The 23,629-nt window shown below is 42.0% G+C and overlaps 1 protein-coding gene across 6 annotated transcripts in view; it reads right to left on the bottom strand.

The window, feature by feature from the left end:
• UTRN (utrophin) overlaps positions 1–23,629 on the bottom strand; it is a 449,632-nt gene that overhangs the window by 301,232 nt on the left and 124,771 nt on the right. For all 6 annotated transcript variants that reach the window (XM_037144913.2, XM_037144915.2, XM_037144914.2 and 3 more), the window contains 6 exons: positions 19,988–20,111; positions 16,039–16,126; positions 10,525–10,754; positions 10,181–10,361; positions 8,134–8,279; positions 7,265–7,477 (listed from right to left, as the gene is read on the bottom strand). In XM_037144913.2, coding sequence (XP_037000808.2) covers positions 7,265–7,477; positions 8,134–8,279; positions 10,181–10,361; positions 10,525–10,754; positions 16,039–16,126; positions 19,988–20,111 — 982 coding nt within the window. The remainder of the gene's footprint in view (positions 1–7,264; positions 7,478–8,133; positions 8,280–10,180; positions 10,362–10,524; positions 10,755–16,038; positions 16,127–19,987; positions 20,112–23,629) is intronic.

The raw sequence follows: 23,629 nt of genomic DNA, 5'->3' as shown, positions 1-23,629 counted from the left end.
GTGAGCACGCCCAGGTCACAAACACCTGTGCCTGCTTTCTCACACTTCGGCATCTGAAAAGCTGTTTTCACTATGGAAAATGCTGCACGTAATCCTGGCGGGGCTGGTCTGGAGGAGATGCCGAGAGCCCCCAGGAAGACAAACACCAAGGTCTGAATTCCAGGCGCAGCACTTTTCCAGCCATGAGGCCAAGAGAAACTGATTCTCTTCTGAGCCTCAGAAGGTCATCTACAGCATACGAAAAATGACAAATACCTTGCCCAGTTGTTCTGAAAAACAGAGATAACGTTGGAACAGGGCCTGGTACAGAGCTGATGGGCAATAAATGATAGCTATTAATACAAAGATCTATGAAACCCAGTGCTTTGTGACCACAGTTACCTCCATTAAGGAATTACCACTTCCAACTTCGTTGTTTGTGTTTGTTCCCACCAGAGACTCCACAGGAATAAGCAAGGTGAGCACATGTTTGCATAAGGGTATTAATGCTGCCAACATTCATGCCTGTTCCATCATAAAACTGTTCAAAAGTGACTGATTTAAAAATAACTGTTAGAGGAGCTGCTACTTAGGATATTTCTACCGAGAACTGAGGACGATAGAGTCTAGCTCGGCTGGAGGAAAACAAGTACGATAAAGGAGGGAAAGCCCAACCTAAACAGTTCCTGGAGGGAGCATCACACACCTGCCCCACTGTGGGCCACACCAGGTGGAAGGGGTGGCTGAGATCAATACTAACTGTGGGGTCGGCGGGGCAGGAAGTGGGGACATGGGGAGCTCTGCTCACACTCCGGTGTCTCTGCTTTGCTTAGAAGGAAAACATTGTGTCTATCCACTTGTAATAATGTTTCCTGTGACTCAAAAATAGCACAAGTGTGCCCATCTTCCATTCTATCACAGAGCAAAGTAAGTTACCGAGAAAGTGAGAGCAGTCACAGTCACGGGCACAGTGTTTCTCTGTCCGGTTGAAAATCTCTGAGCTGATGCCCTGTGAGCCCGTTTAATGTTTTCTCCACCTCCATCCACTTGCAGAAGATGAACATATTCATTGAATCAATGAATATATGAACATATATATTAAATTAGGTAATTTCTAATGTTCTGTCTTCTCTGGGTGACCTCAGTCCTTTGAAAACTTATTAGTAAATTTCTAAAATAAATGTCATTATTTCACGTGCAAAAAAAAATATGTAAACTGCATTATTTATAATAGCCGAGTATGGAAGCAACCCAAGTGTCCATCAGTACGTGAGTGGATAAAAAAACTGTGGTACATTTACACAATGTATGCATTCATAAGAAAGAATGAAACCTTACCTTTTGCAACAGCATGGATGGACCTACAGGCTATTGTGTGAAGTGAAATAAATCAGGGAGAAAAAGACAAATAGCCTATGACTTCACTTACATGTGGAGTCTAAAGAACAAAGCAAAGAAACAAACAAAACAGACACAGACTCAGGCACAGAGAGAACAGACTGACAGTTGCCAGAGGGAGAGGGTTTGGAGGACTGGGTGAAAAAGGGATTAAGAAGTACCAATTGGGCCCTAGCTGGTGTAGCTCAGTGGATGGATCACAGGCCTGCAAACCAAAGGATCTTGGTTTGATTCCCAGTCAGGGCACATGCCTGGGTTGCAGGCCAGTTCCTAGCAAGGGATGCATGAGAGGCAACCATACACTGATATTTCTCTCCCTCTCTCCCCTTCCCCTCTAAAGATAAATAAATGAAAAATATTTTTTAAAAAAGAAGTACCAATTGGTTGTCACAGAATAGTCACAAGGATGCAAATTACAGCATAGGGAACATAGTCAATAATGTTGTAATAACTATGGGTGGGGCCAGTCGGGTGCTTGAAATAGTGGGGGGACCACTTTGTAGAGCACATGATTGTCTAACCACTATGCTGTACACCTGACACTAATACAGGATAATACTGAATGTGAACTGTAATTGAAAATGTTCTTAAATCTGTAATAAAAAATGCAAGCTGTAAGCACTATCTACCAGCCACTGCTCATTCCTGTGTACACTCACAAATCCTCAAACATAAAACAATCACTACAATAGTTCTGAAAAGCAAAGCAGCAAACACTGCAGACTAATAGGGCCCGAACTCTACACTGACTGCCACTGCTCAGAAGCGCTGGTCTGTGGCATCGGGCTGGTGACACCTGCTGCTGAGGTCACTGGAACAATTCCCTCATCCCGCCACAGCCCCTCTCCCAGCCCAGCCCCTGAGCTGAGGGTGGCAGGAATCAGAGGCTTGGCCAGGCTGGATTTAAGGCAGTAAGATTCCAGGGCACACAGCGACCTCCCTGAGTCTTTGTTTACGGCGAAATTCTTGACACTTTACTTTGCTCCTCCCCTGCTCTGTTGGAATGTCCACAGCTTCTGAAGAAGTCTGTTTCTAACCCAGGACATACAGAGGCAAAAAGAACTGAGAAAAGAGAATTCAAACAGTCATAAGGTAACAGGGTTTCTGTTTTGTCTGGCTTGATTATGTTCATCAACCTCAAGAGTGCTCTTTAAAAATGTTACCTAATTCAGTAAGGAAGGCCAGCAACGGCATTGCTACTACATTTCCTCATCTGAAACTAGCAGGGTTCTTAAATCTCAGGTTGAGAATGTATCAACACTCCCTTTAGTGAAGTAAAACGTATTCAGAATGAGGGGGAAAAAACCTTAGAAGATTGTCGTATCAATTATCCACTATCTAGAAAGAGTTAAATCAGCCGCATTGCTATATGGCATATCACTTAGAAAGTAGTTTCCATTGTGTGTTTCACCCTAAAGTGACTTCCCGAGTAATTTCAAAACCTGGTTCTGCGGGTCCCGGAGGCCCAGCACACGCCCGTCCTCACTGGGGTCAGAGCACAACACACAGTCCGTCCAGCGTGTGCGAGGAAAGGCGTGTGACTGCAGAGGGGTCCTGCCCGTTATAGAAATGAGGCACTCAGGTGTTAGAGATCCAACCCCATCAGAGATGGCACAATAGGGCAAGAGTCTGAAGGTTCCTCCAAAGTAGTTACAGTCACACCCGTGTCCTTGCTGTAGGCCTGACAAGATTCCTCTCCTCCAAGAGCCCACGCGCTGGGGGAGAAGAGACTAGCAGGTGCACCATAGTAAAGGCCGGCCTGAGACGGTATTCGTGTGAAGGTGCAGAATCGCAGGGGAGGGGAGGCAGCCGCAGGTGGGGTGGCAAGCAAGACTGAAGAGTGCTTGTAGAAGCTCACTCTCAAAGGATGAACACGGCCCTGACCAGTGTGGCCCAGTGGGCTGGGCTTTACCTGCAAAGCAAAAGGTCACTGGTTCAGTTCCCAGCCGGGGAACACACCTGGGTTGTGGGTTCAGACCCCAGTTGGGCAGTGTACGAGAGGCAACTGACTGATGTTTCTTTTTCACATCAGTGTTTCCCTTTCTTTCTCCCTCCCTGCCCTGTTCTCCCCTCCCCTCGCTCTAAAAAGAAATAAATAAAATCTTTTAAATAAATACATACGTACATATATACATACGTACATAAATAGTGAGCATGAGCAGAGAGGGGTACAAATTTCTAGCAAGTTGGTGACATTTCCCAAGAAAGGCAATTGTCCAGTGTGGTCTTGGTGCCCCCAGACTGTCTTCCCACCCAACTCAGCTCACTGGGGCGAATGCAGGCAGGGCTTCAGGGGCAAGAAAGAGGCAGGAGCTCGGAGCTAGTTTGGAAAACACTTTGCATTACCATGGCAAAGACAACAGAATACTTGCCAGAACTACAACTCTGGTGCCACAGGAAGCAGAAGCCTGATTTCAAGGGTAAGGGGACTGTCAGGGCAGAGGTCACGTGACAGCTGAGCACAGCTGGGAGGGGTCAGAGGAGGGGTCCCAAGAGGCCAGAGAGGTGGTGAATTTCAGGCAGAGTTTGCCTGGGCCTTAGGCATGGTCTCCTCACCCTGCAGCTACACCTCAGTGCAGGAGACCTTGCAGAGCAGAAAGGTCTGAATCTTTCAACCTCTGAATCCAAAGGTATTATTGCTGGGGATGGGAATTTACAACATTTAATCCCCATTATTCATAAGAAAATCTTGTCAGTAAAAATCAATGATTTTTTTAAATTACCTTTTCACATATTTTTTAGATGTTTTGGTGCCTAGAAGGAGTGGGAGGACGTTCCACAAGGCAATTTTAAGTGCACCAATTAACATTTTAATCGTTAATTATAGGAATTGAGCTCATTACTTTGGCATGGAATAGATTTTTCTTTTAAATTTAAGAACACATTTGGCCATAACACTGTACAAAAGAAGCCAGCCGCGCGCGGACAAAGGAAATGTAGGCACAGGAGGAAAACGCTAATTGCCAACAGAAAACCGAAAACCGAAACCTGCACACACCAAATGATGTGATCGCCCAACGCGTATTGTTGGATGGTGGAGCCAGAGAGCGAAAGCTGGGAAAACACATTCCCAGTTTAAATGTGCTGCGCCAGTGAAAGGTATCGCTGTTCTGAGTAGTGAAAATGCATGCTCCAAGCTCACACATTTAAATAATGCCTATTTAAATGCCCCTCCTGATGTTCCAATATCATTTATTTCTATCAGTGTGGGAGAAAAATGATTAGAATTAGTGCTACTCATAAACTTTTAATTTTTTTAGTTAGAGCATGTTACCCTCCAGCAGGAATCAGTGTTAATAGGCATTGCCACCAGTCAAGGAACCAGGGCTGAGGACCACAGGACGCTGGCTCTTAGTGCCCGTTCTAAGTGCTGCCTGTCACTCAAGTTCCCCAGTGAGCACTGCCCATCTATTGCCCATGTGACTGAAAATGCATTTTAAAAAGAAACAAGTCATCCGCTGTGTCCCTTAGAAAACTCATCGTAAATTGGAATGGAATCAAAAACCTACTGCGCCTCATTGCTTAAAGACAAATGGAACTTAAATGCCTAAAAAATCATAAATCAGGGAATTAAAAGAGGGGAAAAGAAGGCTAACCTCAAAGTGAATATTGATTGTAATTATCTTCAGAGGGGAGAATTAAAAAGCTTTCCTAAGTGAATTGTAAGTAGTTAAGTAACAACCAATTTATTCAAAGCAAATAAAAAAGTAAAAGTCCTCTTTAGAATTTAAAAGTGCATATTTCAATTTTTAAAAATGCTGGGCACATTTTTAGAGAATACAGACACTGTCAACAATCTTGTAGTTAGGACAGAAAAGTAAAGTAAAAATAACTGGATGTTACAAATCTGCTACCTACCTCAATAATAGTAAAAAAAAAATGTACCCAATGACCGTGTTCAACATGGAATAATTCTAATGGAAATAAGTTTGGTGTGCACTCAAACTCAGTTTGTGCCTGAACTCAGTCTCAAACTCAAACTCAGTCTCAGTGCCTGAACTTGCTACATCACTAACAACTCCCTAAAGCCCAAAGCCGGATTACTATAACCACAGGGCTCTCTTTTGTGTTTTGAAGAGCATTTATTATCTTTAAATTCCACATTAACATATTGGCTCAAGTGGAGCTAACCCTATTACATACTTTTAAGCGTCGAAAGGAGATTAACCTTTGGGTTAATCTTCACCTGTAAATTTCCCCAACTGCATCTCAAATTTAAACTTGAAAACAAAGCAATGGTATTCTGAAAAAATGGAAAAGCTTTGATCTATTGTTCAACCTTGGCACTACCGACATTTTGGGCCCCCAAATTTTTTGTCATGAGCTGCTCTGTGCACCATAGGATGTTACCTGCCTGCCACCCAGGTCCCAAAAGCACCCTCGCTTCCCCGACAGCTGTGACAAAATCTCTCCAGGCAGTAGTAAATGTCAGGGCGCAGAATCACTCCTGGGGGAGAACCACAGATAACCCAATGCTTGGGCGCTAACCCAATATTTTACAACCACAAATAAGGGTAATTCTGGTTTGTAAAGTTGGAATGAAGTAGAACTGAACACAGACCAAATGAAGTGGATCCACTCACAATGTTAAATGAGCAAAACGATTAAGCTACGTACAACACACCTCTCTTCAACATCAATGGCTTATGCTAATGAGAACTCACTATAGAACTGCAACTTACACTTAGAGAAAACAGACTCCTTCCACCAGCAGCACACACTCACACACGCCCGCTCGGGCCACTCTGCTCCTCCTGGTCATTGACGGGGCCAGAGAGCTTCCCCCGAAGCCTAGTGGCCACCACTGCTCATCCTTCTGGATCCTTTCACACTCATCTGGACAGCTTCCCCCTCTTCTACCACATGTCCTCTGATTTTAATTTTTAAAACACTGTTTGCAATCATTTTTTCTTTGTTTTCAATCTTCTCACATTTTTTTTAGCAATATCTTTAACACAAATCCTTTAGGACCTAAATCCAAATACCCTGCATACACATAACCTCTTATACATGTTCTCTTGACATCACAACACAGAAATTTCCTACCCAAACCTAGTACCGGTCTCATTTCGGTCACTGAGAAGTATTTGTGGAGCGCCCCTCTCTGTGCCAGGCTGCTTCAGAAGTGCATCTTCAGACAGGTAAGTGCATAAAAAACATGCCCAAAAGACCAAGGTCGGGAGGCTGTGGGAGGAGAGGCAGCCTGCAGGGAGGGAGCGTGATGGGGTCGCGCTTCATCCAGACTGTTCCTATTGCAAAGCCGGGTGACCTGGAAATGCCACTTCTCTGACTTCCTCGCAGGTAAAGTGTTAAAGTTCTGGGTGTCATACCTGACACTGACTTTTACCGCTTTCTCCTTATGTCCCTACATTTACCCTTTCCTCCGTGCCTTTACTGGTGCTTCTTCACCTATAGACATTTTCAGATGAAGGCCCTGTTTCTGAGTCTTCGTGAACCTCAAAGTACCTGCTTTTCCAAAATGACACTGTCTGTTGAAGGTCTAGTTCAGATTTTTCAACTTCAATTGTCTAAATTCTTAAAAAAAAAAAAAAAAACAGCTTCAATGACTTAGCTCTCTGCTGCTACCTGGGCCACGTGTCCTACTCTGAGTTACCACTAGTCACCGGTCTGTAGATCATGGCGGTCTGCATCCCCAATACATTATTTTGACCATTTTTAAGCAACTTTCTTTTACCTTTGTGCTCTCTAGCACATTCAAAGTATACCTTTGGTAAGCAAGTTATAAATCCCAACTTAAGCACATAATTAATGTAGGACTAGAAAAGATGCAAAATACTCAAATAATAGATATTTGAATCTTACATGATAACTACTAGACTATTTTACCCTGTCATAAACTTAAACTCCTAACAGCCTCTGAATTTACCTCAAACGTTCTTAGTTTGGGGATAATTTCTTCAAGCAAATGCAGATCTTTGGACACCTTGGCCTTTACTTTGTTCCACTTCCCCTGGACATCGTTAAATTCTTGATTGTACATTTTTTCTACATCTGGAGAAACGCTCTTCTCCAAAGCCTTTGTTTCTTCTGCAAGTTTATGTAATGTAGGTTTTTGGCTCTCAAGGACTTCATCAAGGGCCTGGACAAGAATTTTAAGAGATGAACAGTATGCACAACAATTTGCCTGTACAGAGGTAATAACATGCGCTGTGAAAAAGTAAACTTTCACAATGCATTTGATCAAAAAACTGTGAAAACGCATTCAAAGAAACAAGCACAATCAAAACCATTAAAGCTTTCCCTGCATACGTGCCAGAGAGCCACACGTCATCCACATTCTCGACACTAAAGACTCTGTAACAGCACACACAGCTCGGGCCATGTGTGCAAGGCTCCCTGGTGGATCTGTTGTAACTGGTGAGATGGTTCAGAGCCATATATCTTAAGTGACCAGGGACGTATTTTTATTCAACCCTGGAAAAGGATAACACACCAGTTCAATCATATTGTTCATTTAATTAAAGATATTTTAGTAGATTATAAGCAGGTTGAGAATTTTAAGCTCATTACAATAGGAGAAAAATATGGGTTTCATTCCATTAAAACATTTAATATAACTATCTTTTCTTCTTGCTATAGTGTGACATTATAGTCACTATTCTTCAAATTGTAAAAATTTTTTTACCAGTGATGACCAAAAGTGACTAATATTTTTTTAATGGTTGAAAAAATATTTCAAAATATGAGCTATATCACAAATGACTCTAGATTTCCAAGAGCTAAAATATATGTCACCTTTTTTTCTTTCAGGGCCTTCTCCACCTTTGCAAGGTCATTCAGGACTTCCAGAGACATCTGGGCCTTATTTTCTGAATCATTCAGCATATCTTGTAGGGTTTTCAATGTTTCCAAATATTTGTGCCCAGGTTGGCTCTTCGTTTCTGTTGATTTAAAAATACTTAGTTTGAGAAAACAATATTAGAACCCTAATATTATCATATAGACCATTAATCTTCCGTAGAAGAAGTGAATTCAAATACATGAGCACTTAGACTCTATGATTAAAACTTAAAAGGGTCTCTGTTAGTCACTGAAATCATTCCACTGGCATCTGTGAGCAACAGTGACATCATTCCTGCGGATGTCGATGTCTGAAATATTAACTAACCCACTGTCATTTATCTTCATTTTGTCATGATGAAATGTCTCTCTGAAGATGGCACTACAATGTTCCTTTTATCTCATACAATCTCTTTTTCCCTGGTAGCTACACAAAGAATAAAAGAAAACAAAGATCCCTTCAGCCGGTCTTCCCCTGAGCTTGAGCATGCACAGGAACTGCCATGCACAGAGCGGTGGACACTTGTCAAAACGCCATAGCCAGGCTGCCACCGGTGCTTGAAGAAATGACTGCAAAAGCCAATTGGAACGAACTCCACTTCACCCCCCTAATGTAAAAACCACAGACAAGCAACGCTTGCGTGGAAGGAAAGTAAGCTTATTTGAAGCACAAAGCGATGAAACCAACTAGTGTCATGAGTTAAACTAGCAGCATTAGTCACAATAGGCAACAGGTAGACCAACCCAAATGCCCATCGACAAATAAATGGATACACAAAATGTGGTGTAGACACACCGTGGAATATCACTCAGCCTTGAAAAGGAAGGAAATCCTAACACACATTATAACATAGATGGACTCAGAGAATCTTACACTAAGTGATACAAGCCAGTCCCAGGAAAGCAAACACTGTACAATCCCACTTACGAGTAATCTAGTGTGGTCAAACCCGATAAAACAGAAAAAAGGGGGTAGTTGCCAGGGGCTATCGGGAAGGAGAAATGGAGAGCTCTGGGCTGGTGCGTGGAGCTGCAGTTTAACAGGAGGAAGAGCCGCAGAGAGCAGCAGAACAAGGCAAACACGCTGATCACTACTGCCCTCTACACTTAAAGTGGTTCAAGTGGTAATGCTGATGTTGTATGTGTTTTACTCTGATTAAAAACAAAACATACATGGAATTTTTCAATAAACAAAACATTTCAATTGCCCATTGATTCTTGTTAAAAACAAAAGCGTATTTTGTAACCGTAAATTTCAAAAGAGGCACTTTCAAATACTTCACATCCTAGGTTAAAGGAATTCAGCGAACAAAGAATATGGAGTCCAGAGGCCCTTCCAGAAGAAAGCCCATGTGACAGATTTGCTCGCCGACACCTGTCCCACGGTTGCTGTGGGTGAGGGCATGGTTCTATGCATAGCTCATTCACACGCCCTGCCCGTAACATTACCTAACACAACACAACTCCTGACTTAAACAACAGCCTAGGAGAAAAACAAATATAACAGCTGAGAGACGAGTTCTCAAAACTTTCAACAATTAACTTTTCAAAGCCAGATTTATTCCAAAAGTAAAAACTCTTTAAAAAATTTCAGACTTCTAAACAGGAACAGGATTTCTTTGAGAAGAGAAGGTGGTATTGTTAGAATGTGAACCTTCCTGAGCCAACCGAAGTAACTTATCATTCCTTTTAGCCCTTCGAAATAATACTGCCTGGCCTCCTACCAGGAAAGGGAGATACAGCACCCTTTAAAAACAGCCTTAAAATCATTATATCCTATTAACACACTTTTACAGCATGGGAAAGCTGTTTGCACTTTGACAGCCAATCACGGATCCGGGAAACAGTCGGAATGTACTTCAGGATCTGGAACAGTAGCAGGCACAGAGGAAAACAGAGTGAGTGTGGTTCAAAGCAAGCAAATGTGCTACAGGTCTCAATATTAGGGGTAATTTTTCAGTGAAGGCAACTGGGGAGGCAATAGAAGACACAGCACGTTTACCGTTCTCTAGCTGCTGCTGCTGATCCTCTAAATCCTGCTGCACAGACTGGTAGTGGTCCAGAAGGAGATCAAAGCCCTGCTGGACAAACTCAGGAGCAGAACGCCTGGACATCAGGGCCGAGCAGCTGGCACGCACCATCTCAATTTGGGGGTGGAGGCCGAGGAGGTTTGTCAGTTCCCGCTATGAAGAGAAAATGTGGTCATATGAACTCAGTGAGGATGAGCGTCCTCGTATAGAGTTCATCAGAGCAGAATTAACCTAATGTTCACGATACAAGGAGCATCTTTTTAAATACAGGACTGGGCACAGAATTCTTTCATGTGCTGGACGGTTGTCCCTTTACCTTCAAACTCAGCAAGGACTTCTGGGGAGATTCTGAAGAAGGAGCATGTTTTACCCACTCCTCCTTTGCCTTTATGATCTTTTCAAGTGCATCAAGTTGCTTAAAGTAAGTGTTTATATCTTCCTGGAGCTGAGTCTTTCTGGCCAGATCTTCCAAACACTGAGATATATTCTTCCATTCTGATGATACCTTCTCCAGAGTATGTTTTATATCTTCAGTCGGAAGACCTTCTACACAGAAGACATGAAAAATAAGCAGACACTTCACATATTGTGACAAAATTTTTTTGGAATTTGTTATAAATATTCTAACATATTCAAAATAATGAAGTAATGTAAGACACAAGGATCATTCGAAAGTCCCTTATAAAGTAACAAAAAATATAGTTAATTATAATACAAAATAAAAAAGTATACACTATGAATTATAACGATGCAATAATAATGATGATGATACTAAAAATAACTGATTGATTCCTTGACCAAAGTGACAGAGGAGGAGCTTGAAATACTGCTCCCAGCGCGGTGTGACCATCACTAAAGGCACACCAGTAGGGCTTAGAAGTTCAGCCACTGCTTTTCTACAGAAAGTGTGTTCGCATCCTTGGCACCCTAGCACTCTATGAGCTTCCAGTCTCAGCCAGGGAAATACAATGAACTGTCTGAACTCGGCTGGTACCCTGACATCAGATGGTAGACCCTCTGTTTTCAGAAAAAAGACAGCTGGCTAGAAAAACGAGGAGACAGCTCAAGTCTTTGGAGGCCAAACCACAGCGTCATAGGAAATGCAAAATGACCAGCAAGAATCCCCAGTGCTGTGAGCAACCTGGGCAGTGCGGGAACCACCAGCCAGCAGCCAGGCCCTCAAGCATCGGCAAGCTTACTGGGCACACAGGCCAGCAAATACCGTAATATCAGTGCAGCAGACTATCAACTTTAGGAACAGATCAAAAAAGAACATTGTTCCTTTGATTACTGATATCTTAAAATTATTTTTTTAACGGGGAATATCCCAACAGTTTTTTTAATTAATTAATTTATTTATTACATTACATCTCCAGGACTTATTTCTCATATACAACTTTGCTTGTCTCACACTTTTGAGAGTTAGAGAATGTTCACAGAAATAATCAAGTTATATATAACCACAGGTTTTTATCACAGTCTGTCCTGTAATATAAAATCCCATCAAACCATGTAAAAATACTATGAAATCTGCAAAAGTCTCTGTATCTCCTGAGGACGGCACACAGATGGAGAAAATGGGCTTCACATCTTTATTCTCTGAGTAGCAGGGAAATGTAAACAATCGTGCTTTGCAAACCTGCCCCATCAAAACCCAGGGTAATGAGAGTGGAAAGAAAAAAGAGGAAGTTCGACAAGTGTTCACTTCTGATCCACAAACGATGCAATTTCAGAAATTTCTACAACACGCTGTAGTCACTGAAAATCCGAAATGCAAACATGACATCATTTGAACATACCACCCATGCCACTTGCTGAAGTTCACTGTCCATTATGCAGGCAATAGAACATTAAATAGATGTAGGCAAAACATTCACACCACAGTCTGAATTCAATTATCCCTGGTAATGGGGGTCATAAACATAACAAATTAACATTTTCCTGGCAAAGTAATAGGAACAGAGACCTAGACTGGGCTCCTGCCAGGTCATTTCTACTCTAAGCAGGCTAAAGAATAACATCAGCCACTTCATTTTCACGTCAGCAATTTATGTTAAACAAGAAAACCAAACTGATAAGTACCATTATTTGGGATGAAAAAGTATGGCTGCTCATCTAGAAAATAGGTACGCACGTTAGGAACCAGGGAAGCTGAAGCAACCTCCCCAATTCCTGCTTGTATTCACTGACAGCATTTCCTGATCCATCTACTCTGTGCCTCCAAACCAGTTCTCAGAATTTCAGTTTCCCTCCTCCAAGCTTCAGATAACATGGTTTGGACCAATACCAAATAATACAAAAGCACCATGTGCATTGTATAACAGGAAAACTGTATCTCATTTTTTAAAATAACTGTTTTGCTCCCAGAGACCCTGAGTTATAACTTTTCTATCTCCACAAAACACCCGGCTCCTCAACAACTGATCAAAGGCAAATCTATGGCCCATCATTCCACTGGCTACCTACAAGTGTTGAAACAGAACATATTCCTGCCACCTACTCTCATCTGACTTCATCCTTTTCAGTGACTGGACTGCTGAAATCAAGGGAAATGCTTACAAGACATGGGACCACCGGGCTTCTATACTTTGCCAGGACTAGTGGGGGTCACTTCTCTTAAAGCCAAATGCTCAGCTGCTCTATAATGTTTGTTGACAGTATCTAGGAACAAGATAAGTAAAACCCAATCAATCAGGTACAGCAGCAGTCCAGTGAAACAGGTTGTTTCATTTTTACAACACACGTGAGGTGTCACAAAACAGTTCAAATGCATTAGCCAGGAACGTCCTCTGGACCTTCGCCGTGGTGGGCTTTGTGATGGAGCAGTTGGAGGAAACCAGTGACACAATTATGTGAACATCTGTTTTACTGAAGCGTTTAATGTACTTTTCTAACTGAATGGATCATTTATCTGTCTCCTTACCTATGCAGACTGTGGCCAAATTACACCGTAAAAAAAAAACAAACCACCCTCTATGTTAATTATCGGTGTTCTAGGACTTATTTCGAATTTCTAGGGAGGGGAGAGAGGAATAAAAAGAGTAACTCAATTGTGCTTTCATTTCTGTTCAACATTTCTGGTTTTATAGCGGCAGAATTATCAGCACTGACCATGTGCGGAGAAGTAACATGCAATACTGTAAAATTAGAATAATGGATAACATGGACGACAGTGGGGAGATTTTATTTTAATATTTGCATGCTCTCGCTAACAAAAAGCAAACACCCTTCAAAAAATGAGAAAATTAAACCCAGAACTTATAAATTCAGGTCAATGCCCACATTTCTCAGCTTCCAACCACATCCTAAAAAAATTTCAATAACATAGTTTTTAAATAAAAAGAACTTGGGTTCTGTAACAAATGTATTTCCAGCCCTACCAAAGCTTTAAAAAAGACAATGCAAAATATAAAAGGTTTTTTATGAAATTAAACACGCACACACTGGGTCACAAAAGTCACCCCTTTATTTTATATATCATATATTCCTTTATATGTCATATCATATATTCCCCGAGACTGCACTTGATATTTTGCAAGTAGCTCTTTCTCATCAATTTCCAGTGTACATATTTTATAGGAAGTGCCTATTGGAAGTAATATTTCATCCAATAAAAGCTGTAGCACAGGAAGCAAAGACTACGACACAAAACCCGAAGAGGACAGGTGACCCCGAAGTCTCCCATTTCCCGACTCCCCGCCATTCTCGCCATTACAGACTGCCTCTCCCCAGCTTCTCTCCCCACCACGCTAAGCGTGGAAACAAGGGGAAGTCGCTAGGCAGACTCATGAAACTACCCGACATTCACACCAGACAAAGTCTGGTTCCTGCGCTACAATGCTGGCGCAGAAGTGAAGAATCTACTATTGTAACTAACCTAAATTCAGCACACAATTCATTATAATTATTGCAAGAATCAACTTATCGGCATAAAGTATAGTCTTCCTGTGTCTCTAGGTCTCAAGTAAGTACTTGAAAGAGTAATCCCCACAAGGGGTGCCCACAGCCACTAACTAAGACACTTAGCTGGTGCAGATGTTGAATAAAAATAGTAATCTATTAAAGAGAGAAGAAAAAGAAAGGAAGAAACAAAGGAGGAAGAGGAAGAGAGGAAGGGAAGAAGGAAGGAAATGAAAAATTAAATTGTACTGACAATCTTTAATGGGTGCATTTGCATAATTTCTAAATAAAGGACTTATACTGGATGCATACATATTTGTGTATACATGTGTGTGACCTCAGAATGTATACAAAATAAATCAACATATTTTGAAAAGGCAGGGGAGAAAATCTAAGGTTTTTAAAAATGTGGTTCTTGCCCTGGCTGCTCTAGCCCAGTGGATTGTGCACTCACCTGTGAACCAAAGGGTCACAATTTGATTCCCAGTCAGGGCGCATGCCTGGTTTCGGGCCAGGTCCCCAGTTGGGGGCATGTGAAAGGCAACAACACATTGATGTTTCTCTCCCTCTCTTTCTCTTTCCCTTGCCTTCTCTCCAAAAATAAAACGAATAAAATCTTTTTTTAAGATGTGGTTCTCCAGGTTGGGGGTGGGTGACGGATCCACTGGGGACACCAGGGAACTTTCTAGAGCAATGGAAATCTCCTATGTATTGATATGTTGAGTGTGTAAATTTGTGAAAACAGCACAGTTTTATGTGTTTCAATATAAATAAATGTACTTAAAATAAACTGTAAAAAAGATCATGAGGGGTGAGGAGTGAGTAGAGACCTAGACAATTAAGAGTGGCAGAATATCACTAACTATTGAAGCTGGGTAATTGGTACAGGGAGGTTCCTCATATTATCCCAATTATTGTGTATCTATTTACAACTTTTATAATAAAACTCTAAAAATAAAAAGGCTGAAAATTACATCTTTGAAGATTCTTGTCAAACTAACATTCCTAACTCCGCTTTGGGGTCTGTGGCTTTTGTCAAGGAATAGGTACGACAGAAACAGACCTCCAAAGCACTTACGTCATGGACTACGGAGTGCAGCTTAGGAGAAATGTCTTCCAAAGCAAAGAAAGAATAGCACACAAAATCACATCACAAAAGCATTCATCTTTATACTCCCCAGAATCACTGGGTCTATTTCAAAAAGAACAAAAGAAAAGGTTTTTTTAATTTTGGTAAAAATTTCAAATACAAATAACATCATGCCCTGGCTGGTGTGGCTCAGCGGACTGAGCACTGAACTGTGAACCAAAAGGTCGCCAGTTCGATTCCCAGTCAGGACACATGCCTGGGTTGCAGGCTGGGTCCCCAGGGTGGGGGGGTCTTGAAACATAACCACACACTGATGTTTCTTTCCCACTCTTTCTTCCTCCCTTCCCCCCTCTAAAAATAAATAATTAAAATCTTTAAAAAATACAAATAACATCAAATTTAACTATAAAGAAATACCTGTAGTAAATTAATAAGATTTATTAATTTAAATTAGTAAAAAATGATTAAAAAAGTAAATAACCTTAATGAATTTATTAGTGTAACATCATCTCTCCAAAAAACAATTCCCAATATATATAAACCCCAAAGGAAGGGATTTTACAATCTTCCACACCAGTGTGAGTTGTTTTGCTGAGGTATCAGTGTGAGCACCTTGATTCTACCTAAAAGCAGAACAACTTTGCTTTTATCTGTTTGATATAATCAGCCACAGCACAACATTTCATTTGAAAAAACACTGCTGACCAAAATGTTTCTGAAAACCATTTTCTAGCAAAGAGTAAGAGTATCAAAACATATATATTTGATTTGTCAAACTGTAAATATTATTCAATGCCATCATCTAAAAACACAGATAAGAAAAAAAATCAAGCATCTCACCTTTTCCCATTTGCTCCAGAAGGATTTGTCCACTCTGGTTTAATTCATCCACTCTGGGGCTTCTTTCTGTCTTCTCCTTTTCTAGTCCCTGGAAATGAAGTCTCAGTGTAAGGATACTGCAGACTTTCTTTTCAATGTAATGCTGATGCTATTTTAAGTTTTAATGTTTAATGGCCCTCTGACATTCTCTTTAGATGTTACAGAGTTGACCTAAGAGAAAACTATCACACAACACCATGCGATTCCAGGATGCCCTCCAGAACGCCAGAGGTGATTAAACTTTAAAAGGTAAATTCAAACAAACAACATAAAGCTTTGGTTTCTTTTTAAGAAAAAAATGTACACTATAATTATGAGTTCCTATCAAGAGGAAATAAGTACAATTAGTGTTTTAGACCCGAGATATCTGTCTATTCCCATATATAGTCTCCATATAGGCCACACCATAAAATTAAAAATTTGAGTCCAGTGAACTGAACGCGCTATGACTGAGATCACTGAACCAAATTTAATCAACAAGAAAAACAGATAAAAAAATAATATGAGTCCCAGTATTCTTTGTTGGTGTTATATTAAGTCTAGAGTTTATTGCAAACTTCAATCACTAGCATAAATTCTTATAAATAATTACAATACACTTTAGGATCTAAAGTGTTTTATCTTTTCAGTTTTAAAAATGGCTAGTTCTAATATTCATGTGTCTATGCTTTGATATTCTCCATGCCCCTTCATCTGAGGGACAGGGGAAAACAAATGCCATCACTTCTAAGAAAAGGCTGAACAAAACCATGGGGACACACACACAGACACACACACACGCGAACACATGTGCACATAGTCAGTGTTTGAAATTTCTCCCATCCTCAATTCCCAACTGATATTTATCTATTAACCAACTACTCAAATTGTGTCCGTACAAACACAATCAAAACTTGTAGGGAACCCGTGTTATTTCGACCAGACGACCCAGAGCAGAATCAGGCCGCTTCTAAGTGGCACTCCCTGTCAGCACTGCCAAATAAGATTGGCCATCCTTATTTCACCTGCACCAACTTTAATGTGGCTAAGTCACATGGCCACCTTTGTAGTCCAAGATCGATAAATAACAAGTCTAGGAAATACCACTTCTTTTTGTTATGCTGAGTACCAATGCAAACAACTCAGCATCAAACTAGAGAAAAACTATTACCTGCTTTGCGTAAACTGATTTTTTAAATAGTTTTTATGGTAGTGATAGATTGCACTTAGGGATTCTCCATGCAGGCATTGCACTGGTTCAAACAAGGTATTCTTTTACTTCTTTGAACAATACCTTGTTTTAAGTAAATAATACTTTGTTACAAAAGCTGATTTTTCCCCAATTTGCAAGAAAAAATAGAGATTAAAGCAATCACTAAATGTTCTGTATTTAACATTTTTATAACCATTCAGCATGTATTACTACCTATCTAAAACAACAAAATAAATTAACTTATAAATATTAAAGGAAAATATAGGAACTTCCAATCATACCTTACATAAACACACACAAAACTGTTATTTTTAACCCCTCAACTATTATAGTAACCATTTGTGAAAGTAAATAGTGCCTAGATCCTACGTAGTTTAATATTTTGTGGCACTTGTTCCATAAAGATCTCTGTAACTTCCACGTTCTCTGCCACTTTAATGACTTGGAGGATTGGGTTGTAAAATGACTGTTAATATCATCTACTGATTTTTCAGAACAGTAAGAAGTAGATGAAATGATGGAACATGGCCCTTGTGTCTTGCTCTCCTGACTCCCTGGGCCCCGAGGTTAATAACCTTCTTCACCCCCTTGCCCACCACGGCCGTGACTCCGTCCACCCACAATCCACGCGCTCTACTGAGTGCTGCAAGTGTGGCGTTCAGTGAAAAGTCATCCTCACTTTCTAAGCACTCACAGCAGGCATAGGAACAAATAATGACATCTAGGCAACATGGGAGTCGAGACAATCACTTACTTTTTCCAAACAAGGCTAAGGGAGGCTTACTGGAAGAGCCAGCAGTTCAGTCACGCAGCACAAAGGCTGAATGAAAGGCCACTCTGGAAAAGGGCGTGCGGTGAAGGCAGGAGAGTGGGAAAAGAGCAGAGGGCTGAATGAGAGGTGAGGAGGTTGCACTTAGCAGTAGAGATGGCCGCCCTGGTGGGGGGTGGGGGAGGAACTCTGGCCCTTGTGTTTTACCCCCATAGCAATAGGAAGCCATTACATTAATTGCAAGCCCTGGTGCTACATAATCAGATGAACATTTCAGATTTAGAAACCAACCATCATGGGTAACCTCCAAATGGGAGCAGTCACAATGGAAAGTCAAGGCAAAAACTAGTCTCCACTGCTCATCCAAATATGCAGAGTCGCCCAAGGTCTGACCCCGGACCCCCTCTCCAACCTTGATTCTATTACTTTTACACACACACACCTGCAGGAAACAAAACAAGTGTGTGCTCCAAAGATCACAACACACTCGGCCACCTCTGCGCCTCTGCTCAGGATAACCCCTGCCTGGTGGGACCTTCCTCCCAGTTCCAACAGCCCACTTCACTGCCAGCTCAGTGCCACTCGGCCCTCTGCACTCGTCCCCCATGTGGAACTGACTGCAGCAGCCCTGGCGGCTTCCTTTCCATTCCCATGGCACCTGCCGCTTTCCAACTAACATCAGTGATACATTTTTTAAATATGCTCCAAACTCCTTACTGACAAGCTGCCTTGCTGATGTAGGTGGCAATACCTACATCATGTAGCTCTGGATGCCCAAACAGTTCACAAAAGGGTATACTGAGACTTAATGAACACCAATGACATAAATCACTATGCTCTCCCGTCACAATCTCAGTAATGCCCGTGTGGGTACAAAGTAGCAGAGCTAAGCTACCATTCAACTTGAATAGTATTTCTGTTTTAAAATGGTGTCTCTTGTCCGAAGAGAATATATTAAAGAAATTTGAAATACAGTAAACCCCCTATTCTCAAGGGATATGTCACAAGATCCCCAGTAGATGCCTGAAGCTATGAACAGCACCAAACCCAACATACACTATGTGTTTCCCTAAACACATATACCTATAATAAAGAAGGCCCAATAAAGGGATTAACAAGAAACTAAGAACAAAACAAAACAATTATAACAACATATTGTAATAAAAGTTATGTAAATGTGAGGTCTCTCTCTCTCTCTCTCTCTCTCTCTCTCTCTCAAAACATCTTACTGCACCGTCCTCACCTTCCCTCTCTGGCACATCTGAATTGCCATCATCGCTACTCTCATGCTCTGGGGCCATTATAGGTAAAAGAAGCATTACTTGGGCATATGTGCTGCGATAGTTTGGCAGTCAACCTGATAATGAAAACAGCTACTAAGTGACAAATGGGAGGGTGGCCTGCACACTGAGCAAAGGTGGGGCTCCTGTTCCAGGTGGGGTGAAGCGAGACAGTGTGAGACTTCATCATGCTGCTCAGCATGGCATGCAATTTAAAACTTATGAATTGTTTATTTTTGGAATTCTCCAGCTAACATTCTTGGTGGGTGGCTAGTTGCCGATAACTGTGGATAAGGAGGAACAAGTGTAGTTTGTTGTATTTTGAAAGCAAAACATGTTCTACACAAAGTCATAAGTTATTGGTTACCAGGTTAAGATCTAATCTAGCTAAAAACAGAAATAATATTTAGGTCACCTTAGGAAGTAAGTGTTCCTTCCTACACAACTCATTGGTTAAGGAGAAAGGGAAAAAATTCCTCTTCCACACAGGGATCTGATACCAACCAACTTAAATCAGCACAAAATTTACTACAAAGTTATTCTAAAAGCTACGTTATTGCTACATTTATTGTAGAGGAAGCTCTTGGATCCCATCATATCTTTATGCCAAAGTAAATCTATCCTAGTGAAATATTTTATTCACAAGCACACTTTTGTTTTATGTTTTACCTTTAACTTCTTCTTCATTTCTGAAGTCTCTTGCATCTTCTTATACTCTTTTATCTCTGTGGCCTGAATGGCAGACTTTGACTTCGAGATCCAGTCCAACAGCCCTGCACTCACAGCATCGAACCTAATTGGAGATGCAGATGTTAGCATCTGTCATTCATTTCCTTCCACTGTATCCCTTGGCTCGAGAAAGAGAGCAACCAAAACACTCCTCAAAAAAACAAAACAAAACAAAACAAAAAAGCAACCCAGAATTACAGAAGCCACACAAAATAAAATCATACTTTTACCATTGAAAGTATGAAAAGAGAAGTGATACTGTCATGTTAATAAATAATTAAAGAAAATAAATTTTTCAATGTTGAAATTTTTTAAGAAATTGCTTATATGTTTATAAATGCATGTAGATCATGAAAAACAGATTTAGTTAGATAATAACAGAAAAAAAACAAGTACAGACACTGCTAAAATTAATGGCTTCTTTAATTCAACAGGTTTCTGAGTTGGGCCCCCTCTAAGCCAGGCTCTGGTCTGGGCTCTTGATCTGAAGAAGGTGAATGAGGCCCTCCCAGCCCTCAGGGAGCTTCCAGTTTACCAAGAACAATGGAGAGAACGTGCAAGAACAAAAAGAACTTGATAGGTGCGAATTCCAGGAACCGCAGGATGGCTCCTTTGCCAATCCAGGAGCAATGGCTTCCTGGACTAGAACAGCATTAAGCCAAGAGTCTCCCTGGCACAGGGAGAGCAAGGAAAGGGCAGACCACACTGTGCAAACCACAAGTAGGTAGGTGTGGCTGCAATAGTGACTACTAAGCAGGGAGGGACGCCAACCAGTTACCGGAGGCCCTGCGGGGTAGATGGAGTTGGGCTGAAACAAAGGGCCACTGAGAGTCAGTGAAAGGTTGCAGGGGTGTCAAATTCATTTTCACTGAGGGCCGCATCAGCCTCGTGGTTGCCTTCAAAGGGCCAAATGTAACTTTAGGACTGTATAAGTCTAACTACTCCCTCCTTAAGCAAGAGCTCAGCACTGCTGCCCGTTAGAAACAAGGTGCCAAGCCAGATAAAACAAGGTGGAAGGCTGGATTCAGCCCACATGCCTTGTATTTGCCGCCTGTGGTCTAAGGCATGGGACTGCCGTGACGCTATTTCCCTGTTCATGTTCATGGAGAAGAAAAGACAAGGCAGCCACAACCAGAGAAAAGGCTGTGGTGGTACCAGGACCCAGAACAAAATGATGGCAGTGGGAGAGGGGGACTGACTTGGGAGGTGGTGGGTGGGAAGGAAAGTCAAACCACAGTGAGGAGGGACAAGAGGAGACCCACTCATGGACTGCTGGCCATACAGTAACACACCCAGGCACTTGTCTACATGTTTCATGCGTATTCTTAACTCCAGGCGTCTTCACAACAGCCCTATGAAGTATACCCTGCTATTACCCCTTTTAATGATGAAGGAACCGAGCTCCCGGAGGTGTTAAATAACTGACCCAGGCCACGAGGTCAATGACCGGCAGAGCTGGGCCTTCAGCTGAGGCCGCCTGTCCTCTTTGTCAGTACTCTATCCACAGGGCTTCCCAAAATAGCTCCTGGATACTTTCAGGTGCTTTAAGGTAAACATGGTTCTCATTGCTGATTCTTTTGGGAAACTTCTCTTGAAGTGTTTCTAGTGAATTGTGAATACTTGTTTTTTCATCAAGGTAAATTTTTTTCGTAAGTGGTAAGAGATTTTGTGACACTCCAGGTACATAACCGGGGGTCAGTGAGTCACTCAAAGCACACCGCACTCCTCCTGACACCTTACCAGCAGGTTTCTATTTGTGCTTCCAGAGGACAGGAGCACCACCCAAGGAGCCCACAGTGAAAATGACCTTGGTGGAGACTTCGTCTATTTCCGCCCTCAATGCAAACACGAGTGACTCAAAAGTTACAGGGTGTTAATGATCTCAGGTCACTTTAACAGGGATCCGCATTCTAGGAAATGGCTGCCCCTTGGTAGCAAAACAGCCACCAGCAGGACCAAGAGAAGAGAAGGGGAAATACATCCCCATCTCTGAAGCATGTGATATTACAAGCTGTGCTAAGCAGTTATTTGAGGCTCGTGTCTGCTTGAACGGCACATTTTAAGATAAGTTAATAGTGGTTTCTAAGGGTCTGGAAACACTTTCACACTAGGAACGGTAAGGATTCCCTGGGCTTTAGGGTAATGAACGGAAATTGGAATCTGGAACCTATTCTCCAATACTGAAGAGGTACCGTATGAAGAGGGGGCTGTGACTCTCTCCTGCCCCAGAAAGCAGAACTAGCACATGTGTGGAGACTGAGAGGGAGCCAGCTTTGCCTGGGCAACACTTCTAACAGTGAGATTTCACTGTCTTCTATTATAATGAACTGGACATCCTCAAGCCTCTACTTGTCCAGGAATTAAGTGAAGAAATTTCTGCATCAATCAACTGGTGAACTAGCTGATTCTCACAGCTGGTTGCCCACCCCACAGACACCTCCCTGCCCACCCCTCTTCCTTGCCGTCCAAGGCCCCCTGAACACAACTACAGAGTCTGAAAGGGCAGGACAGCTTCAACCTCCCATACACCAGGGCATAGACAAGGGACTGAGTCCTGGCCAGTGAGACCAGGGGAAGTGAGCCAATGTCTTCCAGAAAACAAATTTCTCCCCAATAAAAAAATAATAATAAGGAAAGAAAAACCTGCCACTACTGCCCAAAAAGCAGGTCACGTAAGGACACTGGACCCAGTACTGCAGCAGCACCTTGGGGACCGTGGGAAGATGCCCTGCTGAGGAAGGCAGAGACAGAGTGACAGGATACTGAAGGGCCACCCCTTCAAACTGCCCCACCTCGCTTCTTGCACCATGAGATGATCAGTGAGCTCATTAAGTCACTCAGGGCACAGTATTCTGTTTTTATGAAACAGAATACACCTATATACAAGATGGCATGTTTTAAGATTTTATATACTGCAATACTGTGCTTTGTAATAAGCAACATATATTTGGTCTTAGACCCATTTCTGGTTCAGAGCTCCTTTAATCCCTTACGATTTTCTAAGTGGTGAGAGCAACCAAGTTATCATTTTTCTGTGAATGAGGTGACTTCTGGACCCCACCTAAGGATGGGAGCTGGTTGCCAGGAGACCTAACCTTGAAATTAGAGGTTGGAATTTTCAGTCCCACCCCCAACCCTGACCCCTGGGGAGGGGAGAGGGACTGGAAGTTGAATCAGTCACCAACAGCCAAAGATTTCATCAACCATGCCTAGGTAATGAAGCTTCCGGAAAAACCTAAAAGGACAGGGTTCAGAGAGCTTCCAGATTGGTGAACAGGTGGAGGGGCCTCCTGGAGAAGGCATGGAGGCTCTGCTCTTTCCCTTGCCCTGTGCATCCCGCCCACCTGGAGGCCCGTGGGTTATACCCTTTAATAACAAACCGGTAGTACAGTAAGGAAAATGTTTCTCTGAGCTCTGCGAGCCACTCTAGAAAATGAATCACACCCGAAGAGGAAGCCTTGGGAACAGCTGATTTATAGCCAGGGGGTTAGAAGCACAAGTAACAATTTGTAGGACTGAACCCTTAATCTGCGGAATCTGATGCTATGTCCCAGGAGATAGCATCAGAATTGAGGTGAACAG

Source organism: Artibeus jamaicensis, unplaced genomic scaffold, assembly GCF_021234435.1.
Source record: "Artibeus jamaicensis isolate MK-2021 breed Jamaican fruit bat unplaced genomic scaffold, CSHL_Jam_final contig_3176, whole genome shotgun sequence".
Lineage (NCBI taxonomy): Eukaryota > Metazoa > Chordata > Mammalia > Chiroptera > Phyllostomidae > Artibeus > Artibeus jamaicensis.
This window is presented reverse-complemented; position numbering and strand designations above follow the sequence as displayed.